The 13502-nt window shown below is 48.4% G+C and overlaps 1 protein-coding gene across 1 annotated transcript; it reads left to right on the plus strand.

Annotated features, from left to right (window-relative positions):
• The first annotated feature begins 10697 nt into the window (after positions 1 to 10697).
• Positions 10698 to 13028, plus strand: LOC123063287 (histone-lysine N-methyltransferase family member SUVH9-like). Its single transcript, XM_044487023.1, has one exon. The coding sequence runs from the start codon at positions 10760 to 10762 to the stop codon at positions 12794 to 12796; it is 2037 nt and encodes a 678-aa protein (XP_044342958.1). The 5' UTR covers positions 10698 to 10759; the 3' UTR covers positions 12797 to 13028.
• The last annotated feature ends 474 nt before the right edge of the window (positions 13029 to 13502 follow it).

The raw sequence follows: 13502 nt of genomic DNA on the forward strand, positions 1-13502 counted from the left end.
ACTATATGATTTTGTAGGGATAACTTTCTTTGGCCATGTTATTTTGAGAAGACATAATTGCTTAGTTAGTATGCTTGAAGTATTATTATTTCTATGTCAATATTAAACTTTTTTCTTGAATCTTTCGGATCTGAGTATTCATGCCACAATAAAGAGAATTACATTGAGAATTATGTTAGGTAGCATTCCACATCAAAAATACTGTTTTTATCATTTACCTACTCGAGGACGAGCAGGAATTAAGCTTGGGGATGCTTGATACGTCTTCAACGTATCTATAATTTTATATCATTCCATGCTATTATATTACTTGTTTTGGATGTTAATGGGCTTTATTTTACACTTTTATATTATTTTTGGGACTAACCTACTAACCCAAGGCCCAGTGCAAATTGGTGTTTTTGCCTATTTCTGTGTTTCGCAGAAAAGGAATATCAAACGGAATGAAACCTTCAGGAGAGTTATTTTTGGAACAAACGTGATCCAGAGGACTTGGAGTGGACGTCAAGAAACAAACGAAGAGTCCATGAGGCAGGGGGCGCGCCCTCCCCCCTCGTGGCTCAACCGACCTACTTTTTCCTCCTATATATACTCATATACCCTGAAAACATCTGGGAGCACCACAAAACCCTATTGCCACCGCCGCAACCTTCTGTACCCAAGAGATCCCATCTTGGGGCCTTTTATGGAGCTCTGCCGGAGGGGGCATCGATCATGGAGGGCCTCTACATCAACTCCATGGCCTCTCCGGTGATGTGTGAGTAGTTTACTTTAGACCTTCGGGTCCATAGTTATTAGCTAGATGGCTTATTCTCTCTCTTTGGATCTCAATACAAAGTTCTCGTCGATCTTCTTGGAGATCTATTCGATGTAACTCTTTTTGCGGTGTGTCTGTCGAGATCCGATGAATTGTGGGTTTATGATCAAGTCTATCTATGAACAATATTTGATTCTTCTCTGAAATCTTTTATGTATGATTGGTTATCTTTGCAAGTCTCTTCGAATTATCAGTTTGGTTTGGCCTACTAGATTGATCTTTCTTGCAATGGGAGAAGTGCTTAGCTTTGGGTTCAATCTTGCGGTGTCCTTTCCCAGTGACAACAAGGCACGTATTGTATTATTGCCATCGAGGATAAAAAGATGGGGTTTATATCATATTGCTTGAGTTTAACCCTCTACATCATGCCATCTTACCTAATGTGTTACTCTGTTCTTATGAACTTAATGCTCTAGTTGCATGCTAGATAGCGGTCGATGTGTGGAGTAATAGTAGTAGATGCAGGCAGGAGTCGGTCTACTTGTCACGGACGTGATGCCTATATACATGATCATGCCTAGATATTCTCATAATTATTCGCTTTTCTATCAATTGCTTGACAGTAATTTGTTCACCCAACGTAATACTTACGCTATCTTTAGAGAAGCCACTAGTGAAACCTATGGCCCCCGGGTCTACCTTTTATCATATAAGTTTCCAATCTATTTTACTTCACAATCTTTACTTTCAATATTTATCATAAAAATACCAAAAATATTTATCTTATTATTATTATCTCTGTCAGATCTCACTCTCGTAAGTGACGTTGAAGGGATTGACAACCCCCTTATCACGTTGGTTGCGAGGTTCTTATTTGTTTGTGTAGGTACGAGGGACTTGCGTGTGGCCTCCTACTGGATTGATACTTTGTTTCTCAAAAACTGAGTAAAATACTTAGGCTACTTTGCTGCATCACCCTTTCCTCTTCAAGGGAAAACCAACGCAGTGCTCAAGAGGTAGCAACCACGCCCTAAACTCGTCTAGATTCCCGTCCATACCCGACAGGCCTCCAGTATATCATAGATCACCGAAGATTCCTCCATGGGAACGCGAAGTAATTTTACAGGGTTGTTGTACACTCAATTCCGCACAATTCCACCGAAGCAATCATCAAAGCGACACTTGAGGAGGTGGTGGCAGCGGATACATGTTTGATGTCCAGAAAAACAACATGGTCGCCCGAGGGCAATGTTGACATTGAGCCCCCGAGCTCCATCGATGATTCCTTCATGATCTTGATAGAGATCAGAGTTGATGATGAAGGCCCTCGTCCGAATATAATGATCTGAGACGGAGCGCAGTCCTCGATCGAGCCAAGGTGACTAATCGAGCCGGCGACGAAGATGCCGACATCGACAATAAAGCTCGGTTCTGACGCGTAGATCGCGCCGGAGACGATCTGAATTCCCATCGCACCATGGCGACTACCAGCAGGCTCTCAATGAAATCACCAATGTCAGCGACGGCTCCTCGCCCGCGTCGGTGGCCTCCACAGCCACTCTTTCCCGGTTCTACTAGAGCTCGCAGATCAGCGCGATGAGGTACTACTAAAAGGGAAGCGAAGATAGGTGAGAACCATAGCCGGCTTAGGGATGAAATTGGAGGGTAGGGGGCAGGGAAGAACCGTGACGGAGGAGAGCCGGAGGTGGAGGGAGGAGAACGGCTAGCGGCGGCGGCATGCTGGGCAATGGAGGCGGCGGTGTGGAACCCTAAGGGGACGAGAGGGATGGGAAAAGGTGAGACCATGAGGAGATAGAGCGTGGGGTGGGGTGGGGGAGGGGACGAAAAAACCGGTTAAAAAAAACCCAGACGGAAGTGGTAGTAGGTAGTTCAGATGACATGTTTTGATAAATGAGATTAATTGGATATGCCCCTGTGATATAATAATAATAATAATAATAATAATAATAATAATAATATTATTATTATTATAATAACATCCTATCGTCCACCTCGTCCAAACTTACCTACGTTTCCGTTCACTCCATTCAATTTTTTCCTCCTATCTCTGGTGTTTTACTCACTGGTTTTCTCCATCTATTATTGACTTGCCAAATACAATTATATTTTTATAGCAAGCCAATAAGTACGTTCCAAATAATTTATTTCAGAATTTTCGGCGATGCGCATTCAGTGGGAGGAGACGTTCCCGTCGACGACGAGGTGCCTACGGTGACTTGTAAATTTCAAGATGATATGCCGGCTCAGTCTTTCGGAGGTGCTCATAGGGGTAGGGTGTGCGTGTGTGCGTTCATAGGGGTGAGTATATGCGCGTGTATATGAGCGCTTCTGTCTGTATTGATGTTCAAAAAAAAATTGTTACCAAATAAAATTCTACTCCCTCCGTTTCTAAATATAAGTCAGATTTCAATGCAGAGTACATACAGATGTATATAGATATATTTTATAGTGTATATTTACTTATTTAGCTCCGTATGTAGTCCGTATTGAAATCTCTAAAAAAACTTATATTTAGAATGAAGGAAGTAGAATTAATTGGGCAGGTAAATACCGGGCGTTATTTTATATTTTATTTGGTAAACAATTATTTACACATTCTCATTACTATGACACATAAATGATGCACTAACATGGTAGAATGTTTATACCTATTGCAACGTTGGGATTGGTCTATATATATGGACATAAATATTTGTGGTTGATCCCATTTCACTTGGCATTTGCGTATCGGAGTTTTTTTAAAGACTCGGCAAATTGATGGCTTCAATTAGATTTAGCAGCAAGTAGTGGAAGAATAACATGAGGAGGATCAGAACATCAAAGAAGAAGAAAACACCAATCCTATTGACTGCAGAACAACACTGCACTCACATGATCGCCATCCACTCATAACAAGACAGCGCAACTCTAACTCCGACGAAGAACTACAGAGAACAAGGCAAGACTGGCGTCACAGAATATCATGAACGAACCAACTATAGCCCGTCATCATATGCCACCGGGCCCCGCACCGCATCTTCAACTTCAAAGAAACAAGCAGTCCAGGTATTCCCATGGATACATTGGAGAAGAGCTCACTACTACGACCAATGCCACACATCTGATAATCCTCACGGCCGTCATTGTTGCCACAGAAGCCTAACCACCATCATTGGCAGACGAACACGACCAAGTAGCACGAATGAGACCCCCCACCTATCACTAGCCCATATTGTCGGTAAGAAGCTCCTGGCCGTCATCGTTCGATCCCAGGGCATCAAGGGTTTTCCCCAAGCTTCCATGCGTAGTGGAGCGAGCAGAAACGCCTCAGCAACGCCTTTCCGAAGGAAGCGACGCCTTCTAGTGTTGCCATCGCTTGCCCCAACCCAAAGACTGGAAGCAAGGTCTTCTCCCGACGCTGCACCACCAACCACCTACCCTGGCCAGACCACCACATTCACACGCCTGGCGGCCACCCACCCCACGCACCCAACGTCCGCCGCAACCACCTTCAGATCTGGACGCAGGGGCCCAGATCCCCATTGTTGCCATCGGTCCACACCGGATAACCGCCGGCCCCATGGGCCTAACGATCGTCGTAGCCACTAGCAGAGCAGAGAGCGTCGAGGCCTGATGTGCCACATGCCACCCCATTGAGCCCGTTGAACACATGACCATCGGTGCACAGAGCCGCCTACAGCCCGCACGCTGTCGAAAAGCTCGTTCCTGCCTGATCCTTCTCCTCTGCCGCGACACCGACCACGAGCCCGCTCTCGTGACTACCACGTGCTCCGACTCGTAGCTCGGTGTGTTGCTGCCAGCCCCGCCTTGTCGCCCACGACACTCACCAACACACCACCGGAGCAGGGGAGGTCCCCCATCGCTACCAATGGGCCGGGACTCGTACCGGGATCAAGCGCCCCGCCGCCTCCGTCCACGGAAGGTCCACGGGCTTTCCCGCCAGCTTCCTCTGGCGACGGCGAGGGCAAGGAGATGTTGGAGTAGGTGGTGGTGCCGTCTAGGTCAGTTAGCCTCCTGTGTCACCCCGAGTGAGCGATGCGGGGGCGGGGGAGAGATTCACAAACAACGAAGTGAGTCTTTGTGTTCCGGAGTTGACCGTGTTTGCAAAAGCACCCCCCCCCCCTAAATTTGTATCATCAACAACAAGAAATAAACCGGTACTGCTGGTAAACTATTATAATTGTCTAGGACAAATTTCTAGCGGTAAACTATTATAATTGTAAACCTAAAAGGAATTATTTATATTTAGGTTGTCTAGCCACACGCACCGCTTTGTTTCTTCATGGAGGGGGGGGGGGGGGGGGGGGGATGAGGTGGGCAGAGAAATGACGACGACGTTGCACTCGCATCGTGGGGCCTGCAAAAACTCGCAGCAACGTGAAACATGAGCGAACGGTTGGTTCGTTCGGTCGTTCAACTTTGTTGAAGAATAAACAAAGGTATTCCACCGGCGATTTCCATTCCGCCGCAGCTTACCCGTGTCACGCCTCGTTCAGGGATCGTCTCCGTGTGTGCGACGCCACGCACTGACGCACAGGTCGAACGTGTTTTTTTTTTTTGAGAGAGAAGGTCGAACGTGTTTTTTTTTAATACAACCCTCATTGGCGTTTATTCATTCAGCAGGTGGACATTGTCTGAATGTAGTGCGGCATTTCAAAAACCCAGGGATTACATTGAAGCTTACACAGTTCACTTTAGACGAAAGAGCATGCTTGCACATGAATGGGCACCTCATTAGCATCTCTTCCTACAAATTTCAACTCGAATCCTTGAAAAAGCGAGAGATAGCGAGGTACGCATCTCTCTAAGAATGTGGCCACAAATAGACCGATCATAGCTCTTAACAATTCTTGTACCAACTCCATAGAGTGAACAGGTTGGTACTACTTGTTTTTGTTGCTCCACACAGCCCACATAACTGCGATTGCAATAGCAGCCTCTTCTTTGCTGATACACGTTGGGTCTAGTAGATCCCTAGTCCACGTTAGAGGGTGGAACCAAGGAAGCTTGAGCCCAAAAGAGCATCTAGCTTCATCCCAAAATAGTAATGCACTTTCACAACTGATCAAGGCATGGTATATCAATTCCTCCCTGTTACCACACGTGGGGCATGTAGCATCTTCATGGATATGTGTCCAAACTAATTCTCCTTCAGTGGGTATAAAACCCTTTAGCACCCTCGACCAAAAGAATCAGATTTTCGGTTGGACACGAATCTTCCACAAAGCCTTTCAGGTCTCTTCACAACCCGAACAACTAGCCGACGCTTCTTGCAAATTAAATTGCCTCTCTTTAAAACTGGGTACGCAGATTGAATGAGAAATGTACCCGATTTATCCCATTCCCATGCCCATAAACATTTTGTAGGCACTCTTGGCCTAGGCATGTTAAGAATGGTTACCGCACCAAGATATATAAAAAAAATTCTTCTAACCAACTCATCATTCCAATTTTCAGAACCTTCGTCCAGAAGATCCGCCACCAAAGTACACTGGATCTTCAGATAGACTACCAATAGACTTCATTGTGGTCGCACTAGCGATCCATTGATCATGCCAAATCCCTGTTCATGTGATACGTCTAAAACGTATCTTTATTTTTTATTTTTCATGCTATCATATTATCACTTTTATAGAAATTTATACTATTTTTCTGGACTAACCTATCAATTTAGTGCCCAGTGTTAGTAGTTGTTTTCTGCTTGTTCTTGGTTTCATAAGAAATCAATATTTAGGAAGGTCAAAACACGATGCCAATTTTTAACGATTTTTTCTGGATGACGAAGGACCCTAGAAGCTTTGGAGGAGGACCAGACATGTGCACCAGGGGGCCCACATAGCCAGGTAGCGGGCCTAACCCTAGGGAGCGCCGTCAAGGCATCTGTAGGCCCATAGATACCACATTTGCCTCCCTCCACCGCCATAAATCTCTTTAAATATTGAAACCCTTCGCCGTATTTTTAGAAGAATTTTATCGCCACCGCAAGTTCCTGTTTCGCAAAGATCCAATCTGGAGGCCTGTTCCAGAGCTCTGCCGGAGGGGGGAAGCCATTGTCGGAGTCTTCGTCATTACCCTTGATGCCTCCATGACCATGTGTGAGTAGTTTCATTATGACCTTAGGGTCCATAGTAGTAGCTAGATGGTTCTCTCTCTTTTGGATCTTCAATACCATGTTCTAGTGAGCCTTCTCACATGATTGGGATCAATTCAGTGTAATATGTGATGTATTTGTTGGAACATGATGAATTGTCACTTTATGATTAGATTGTTCATTGAAATTAATTGAATCTTTTGAGGATTTTTTGCTGTATAATTAAATAGCTTTGCATGCTCTCTACTCTATCTATCTATCTTGTTTGGCCAACTTCGATGGGTTTTTCTTCAGAGGGAGTGGTGCTTTGTAGTGCATTCAATCTTACGATGATCTAACGCAGTGACAAAAGGAGCTAAGGCATGTATTGTATTGTTGTCACTAAGGATAAAATGATGGGGTTTTGTCATATTATTGACTTCTTTCTGTCTACATTATGTCATATTGCTTATTGTGATACTCAGTTTCTTGCAAACTTAAACCTTGAGATGCATGCTGGATAGCTGTTTTGGGGTGGAGTACTAGTAGTAGATGCAGCTGGATTAACGGTCTACTTACCATGTATGTAATGCCTATATGATATTATACCATGAATGATCGTAGTCATCAATATTGCAATTTGGTCGATTGCCCAACTGTAATTTGTTTACCATGCCATTCGCCTGTTTTCGAGAGAGATGCTACTAGTGAACCTATGGCCCCTTGGGTCTATTCTCCATTACTTAACTCTTCTTCAAAATTGCCACTATTACCTTGTTACTTTGCTACTATCTATCTCTATCATTTGCAACCCTCTTGCCGTGTTGGGGACGAGTGTGTTTTGTGTATAGGTGCTGTTGACTTTGCTACCTTGGGATACTAACGCTGGATTAATAACCTTGGTTCTCTAACCGAGAGAAATACTTTTTACCAATCTACTTCATGCTTACACTTGGGAGAATCCTAACAACTCCCTTGGGAGCAAGCAGTCGGTAACGCTTGAATCACTGACTTAAGATGCACCACATTTCTTGCACATGAGATCTTTTTGCCACACCAAACTTGTACCCTCGATCTCGCCTGCTCGTCAATATGTTCAAATTTTTGTTCTATAATCCTCCCTGCCACCGTTGCTAGACCAAGGTACTTCTTCGCAAGGGTCTCCCTTTGGATATTCAAGGTATTCCGGACCCCACTCTTACTGAAGTTCCATAGTTAGGGCTAAAAATACCAAAGTCTTCAACTTGTTTGCACTTTGACCAGAGTCAAGGCTATAAGCTTGCAATGTTTAATTGGGATGATGTGCACTCCAATTATCAACCTTCTGGAAGACAAGATAGTCATCAACAAAAAGATGGTGAGACACTCACACAACCATCAACAAAAAGATGGTGAGACACTCACACAACGATCGCAGCCTTACTCATATACCTTTATCAATCCACCCATTGTCATAATTCTTCGACATGCATGACAGGCCCTCTCCACATAACAGGAAGAGGAATGGAGAGATCGGATCCCCTTGCCTTATCCCTCTGGATGGACGAAAGGAACGTAGCAACTCCCCATTGAATTTCACCTAGAAGCTTACTGGATTAACACATCTCATAATCTAGAGAAACCAACTCTTCTTAGAAACCTAATTGAAGCATAACACCTTACAAATACTCCCACATGACGCGGTCATATGCTTTCATCATGTCAATTTTAACGGTCGCCCAACCTTGTTTTCCTTTCTTCCTCTTCATTGCATGAAATGCACTTATATGAAGTAATTACATTATTAGTGATAAGTCTCCCAGGAACAAAAGTGCTTTGCTCCCTGACTATATCACATCACGAATCTCACGATGATGGTTACCCAACACCTTAGAGCAAAGCTTATAAATGGTATTACATAGGGAAATGGGCCTATACTGAGTAATATTACGAAGATTTTTAACCTTAGGGATAAAAACAATCACCATTTTATATACCGCTTCCGGTATATGACCCCCTTTTAGGAAGCCCAGAACCACTCTTGATATCATCCTTAATTAAGGGCCAATGTCGTTGGTAGAATCTGGCGTTACAGCCATCCTCCTCAGGGGCCATTGAAGGCCTATTCCAAACAAGGCCTTCTCCACCTCCTCAGACTCAAACGTACGAAGAAGTCTTTCATTCATCGCACCAGTTACTTTAGATGGAACATGATGTAACTCCTTGTCCACCACAAGCTCATCTTGCGTTGCATACAAGCATGTGTAAAAGCCCTTGGATTTCAACATGTATATCCTCTTTGCTTTCACATAATACACCACTAGCATTTTCTAGGGAAGAGTCCTATTTCTCTCTCTCATCGCACTCGACCGAGCATAGAAAAATTCCCTATTCTGATCTCCTACTCGCAGCCAGTCTACACGGGACCGATGTTGTGCCATCATTTTCTCCTTGTGCAAGAGCGAGAAGATCTTTTCGGGCCAACTTCTTCTCGAGCGAGAAGATCCATAGTATAGCGAATTGCCCTTCTCTTGTTTAAACACCTTCCCGACTTTCTTATTAGAGTCCCTACTCCCGTCGGACTCAACGAACACCTTCTGTTCATTCCCAAGCCTTGGCCCGTCCAAATCCATGAGCATAAATTGTCTTGACGTAGATGTGCGGATATTGTTATTGGCCATACCAAACTGAATTATTATTTCCTCTCCCTCTACATTGCCATTACCAACAACACCTCCTCAGTGGCGTTAAAAGGATATGCCACATCTCTAACTCTCCCCTGACTTGGCTTCACTGGAGATGTAGTCTCATCCCTGTCTTCCACTTCCTCCTTTAGCCAGTCCTTTTTATTGTACCTGGTCTGTCCTTGATTCACTTGCTGTCCATTGCCCTAACTCCTCATACCCGGCCACCTGATTCTCCCTATATACAAAGCCACCCTTCTACATCCCTTTCAACCAGTTAGGAAAAAAACATCTGCATGTCCTAGCAAGCCGCATGAAAAACAGAAAATAAGACATATTCTCATACTGGATACCATAGAACTTAATTTAGTTTGTTTGAGCAGACTCGGGGTCTCTTTGATTGCAGGATTCCAAAGACACAAAATGGGGAAAACATAGATTGGAATGTCATGGTCATCTCAATCATACATGATTTTGGGTTGTTTGATTACATTATAGAAAAAACAAAAGAATCTTTCAACGAGGTTCAAGTGAATGCTAGAAATTTCATGGGAAGTAGTACAAATAAATTCCTACATGATTCAATCCTATGAGTCAAACGACCAACATAAACAAAAAGAAATTCTAATCCTCCAAAATTTCTATGAAAATTCTTTGAATCAAAGGAGCCCTCAAGTTGAACGTCAGTGGCTTCGAATCGCGCGTTCTCTATGTATGATTGTCGATGTACGCTCGCATTTTATCGTTCCTTAGATGGTAAGTATTTGGTCCTGGTCTTACTACCCATTTAGTGCAGTACCATCAATTCGTTCAATGGTCATGCATGCCGCACAATTCGCTTAATAATCTGCAAATCGTACTACTAGTACTACGAGCAGTGCTACGGTGAATCGGGCTGGACCAAGTCATGTTCATGTCATCGAGGCTCGTAGTGCTACGCTACATACACGACCCATCCATCCATCCAGGCCCCGAATCGGCAACAGAAAGCAGCACGGGAGTCTGCAAAACCGCAAGAGGACACCTGTCATACATACACACGACCGTGCCAGTGCAGCGCGTTCCACATGCCAGCCAGCCAGCCAGCAGCGGCCCGGAGTAAAAAGCAGCGGCGCTTTCCCTTCGCTCCCCATTCCCCAGTCCCAGGCCCAGCCCCAGCCCCAGCCCCAGCCCCACCCAACCCCTCCCAGCGGCGAGGCGAGACAAGAAAACCCTCTCTTGTCCCCTCCGGCCGGAGATCGATCGGCGATGGCGCCCGCTCCCCCCCTCGCCCCCAAGCCCGACCCCGACGCCCCGGCTCCGGCGTTCCCGCTCACGCCCGAGCTCTGCGCCGCGCTCCGCCGGGAGGCCGCCGGCCACGACCCGGGCGGCGCGGCCGCGGGGACTGCGCGTCTCACCCCCGAGATCCTCGCCACGCTGCGCCGCGAGCTCGAGCCCTCCCCCGACGACCACTCCCACTTCGCCAACCGCCTCCGCCTCTCCCAGCAGCGCCTCGACGCCATCTCCGCCCGCCTCCCCTCCACCACGCCGCCTCGCGCACAGTCTCCCCTGCCCCCGCCGCCCCCTCCGCCGCGGGAGCCGTATCCCCTGCCCCCGCCCCCTCCTCCGCCCAGAGCGCGCGCCTCGTCCCCGGCCGCCGGCGCCTCGGGCTCGGTTAGGAAGCGCCCGCGCGGGGGCCCGGGCGCGGAGATGGTGCGCGCCAGAGTCGCCGCGTCGCAGGCGGACATGCTGCAGGTGCGCAACATGGTGCGCCGCGCGCGGCTCATCTTCGAGGCGCTCCGGGGCCGCTGCCACCGCAACACCGAGCACCACCACGCGGGCCGCAACCGGGCCGACATGCGGGCCCTCAGCGCCATGATCGACGGGGAGCTCTGCCTCTACCGCGACGTGCGCATCGTGGGCCCCGTCCCCGGCGTCCTCGTCGGCGACGCCTTCAACTACCGCGCCGAGCTCCTCGTCGTCGGCCTGCACTGCCACACCCAGGCCGGCATCGGATACGTGCCCGCCAGCCAGGTCAGCGAGGGCCACCCCGTCGCCACCAGCATCGTGTCCTCGGGCGGGTACCTCGATGACCACGACAACGGGGACGTCTTGATGTACACCGGGAGCGGCGGCCGTCCGCGCAACGGCGGTGACCACCTCTCCGACCAGGAGTTCCAGCGGGGCAATCTCGCCCTGTCCTACAGCTACAACTACGACGTCGAGGTGCGCGTCATCCGCTGCCACGACTGCGACGCCAGCCCCAGCGGCAAGCTCTACGTCTACGACGGCCTCTACAAGGTCCAATCCACCACCTACGGCCCTGGCAAGTCCGGCCGCGAGGTCTGCCGGTTCAAGCTCGTCCGCCTGCCAGGCCAGGACGCGCTCGGCAGCAACACCTGGCGCGCCGCCAGAGACCTCACCGACGCGCTCGTCGCCAAGATCCGGCCGCCCGGCTACCTCACGATGGACATGTCCAAGGGCAAGGAGGCTGTGCCCGTCCCCGTCCGCAACACGGTGGACCAGGACGTCTCTCCCCTCGAGTTCGAGTACCTCGCATGCTCCGAGTTCCCGGCGCCGCCCAAACCGGTGAGGCGCGGCCACAAGTGCTGCATCTACTCCAAGACGGCGTGCAGCGAGATGTCGTCCAAGTGCGCGCCGTCCGGCTGCGCCTGCGTGAAGAGGAGCGGCGGGGGCGGCCCGGCGTACAGTGCCGACGGCACGCTCGTGAGGGGACGGCCGGTGGTGTACGAGTGCGGCGCGAGGTGCGGGTGCCCACCCAGGAGCTGCCCCAACCGCGTGACGCAGCGGGGGATGAAGCACCGGCTGGAGGTGTTCCGGTCCAAGGAGACGGAGTGGGGCGTGAGGACGCTGGACCTGATCCAGCCGGGCGCCTTCCTCTGCGAGTTCACCGGAGACGTGCTCCCCGCGGATCACCCCCGCATTGCCAACGCGAACACCAATGCCAGTACCGGCGCGTCAATGGAGGAGTGGGGAGGCATCGTCGACCCGAGAAAGTTCCCGCCGAGGTGGAGGGAGTGGGGGGACGCCCCCGCGGCCGTGCTTCCGGACGACGGCGAGGAACCACCCCGGTTCGCGCAGTGCCCGGCGCCGGGGTACGTGATCGACGTGTCCAAGAGGAGGAACTTCGCGGCCTACATAAGCCATAGCCGCGCACCGAACGCGTTCGTCCAGCTGGTGGTCCGCGGCGACGAGGACGAGTCGTGCCCCCACCTGATGGTCTTCGCCATGGAGACCATCCCACCCATGCGCGAGCTCAGCATCGACTACGGCGTCGATCAGTGATCGATCGGCGACGTTTCCTATATGTGCGTTCTTCTGCCATTTACATTTACATTTACATTTGCCATGAATCGTTCTGTCATTGTTGTCAGTTGTAGCATGGATGAAAGCGATCCTCCTCTCGCTGAACTGTATGCTTTGCTTTCCTTCTCTGTGTCTGTAAATTTTCTCAGTCTCAGTCAATTGTTCACATCCAACTTGTCCCGACTTAAGGACTTCAAAATAATAACTGTCCGAGTTAAGTTCCAAACACTTCTTTTAGAACAGTTCCAGTCAATTCCAACATCCAGTCCGAGCAAAGCCAGCAGATAGGAAGTATTCCTTTTTTGAACATTATAAACTTTATTCCTCAAACAGTTGACATGTCGTTTACAATGTGGGAAATAATAAAGTCGGGGATAATAGAGTCACAGAGTTCAGACGAATTAGAAACAAAAGATAGTTTAGCTAAGTTATCAGCAACCACATTAGCTTCTCTGCAACAATAACCGTAGTCAATATTGGCAAAATCTGTAGCGAGATGGATATATTCAGCTATCACTGCCACATCAGGACCCATATAATCATCTGCTCGTGTAATAGCCTCTACCGCAAGTATGCTATCTCATTCTATGTATACCTTATTGCATCCAATTCTCCATGCCAGGTATAGGCCATTCCGAATAGCACTCAATTCTGCTGATTCTGCACTGCAAACATGGGGTAGAAC

Source organism: Triticum aestivum, chromosome 3A (assembly GCF_018294505.1).
Source record: "Triticum aestivum cultivar Chinese Spring chromosome 3A, IWGSC CS RefSeq v2.1, whole genome shotgun sequence".
In the NCBI taxonomy this organism is placed as follows: domain Eukaryota; kingdom Viridiplantae; phylum Streptophyta; class Magnoliopsida; order Poales; family Poaceae; genus Triticum; species Triticum aestivum.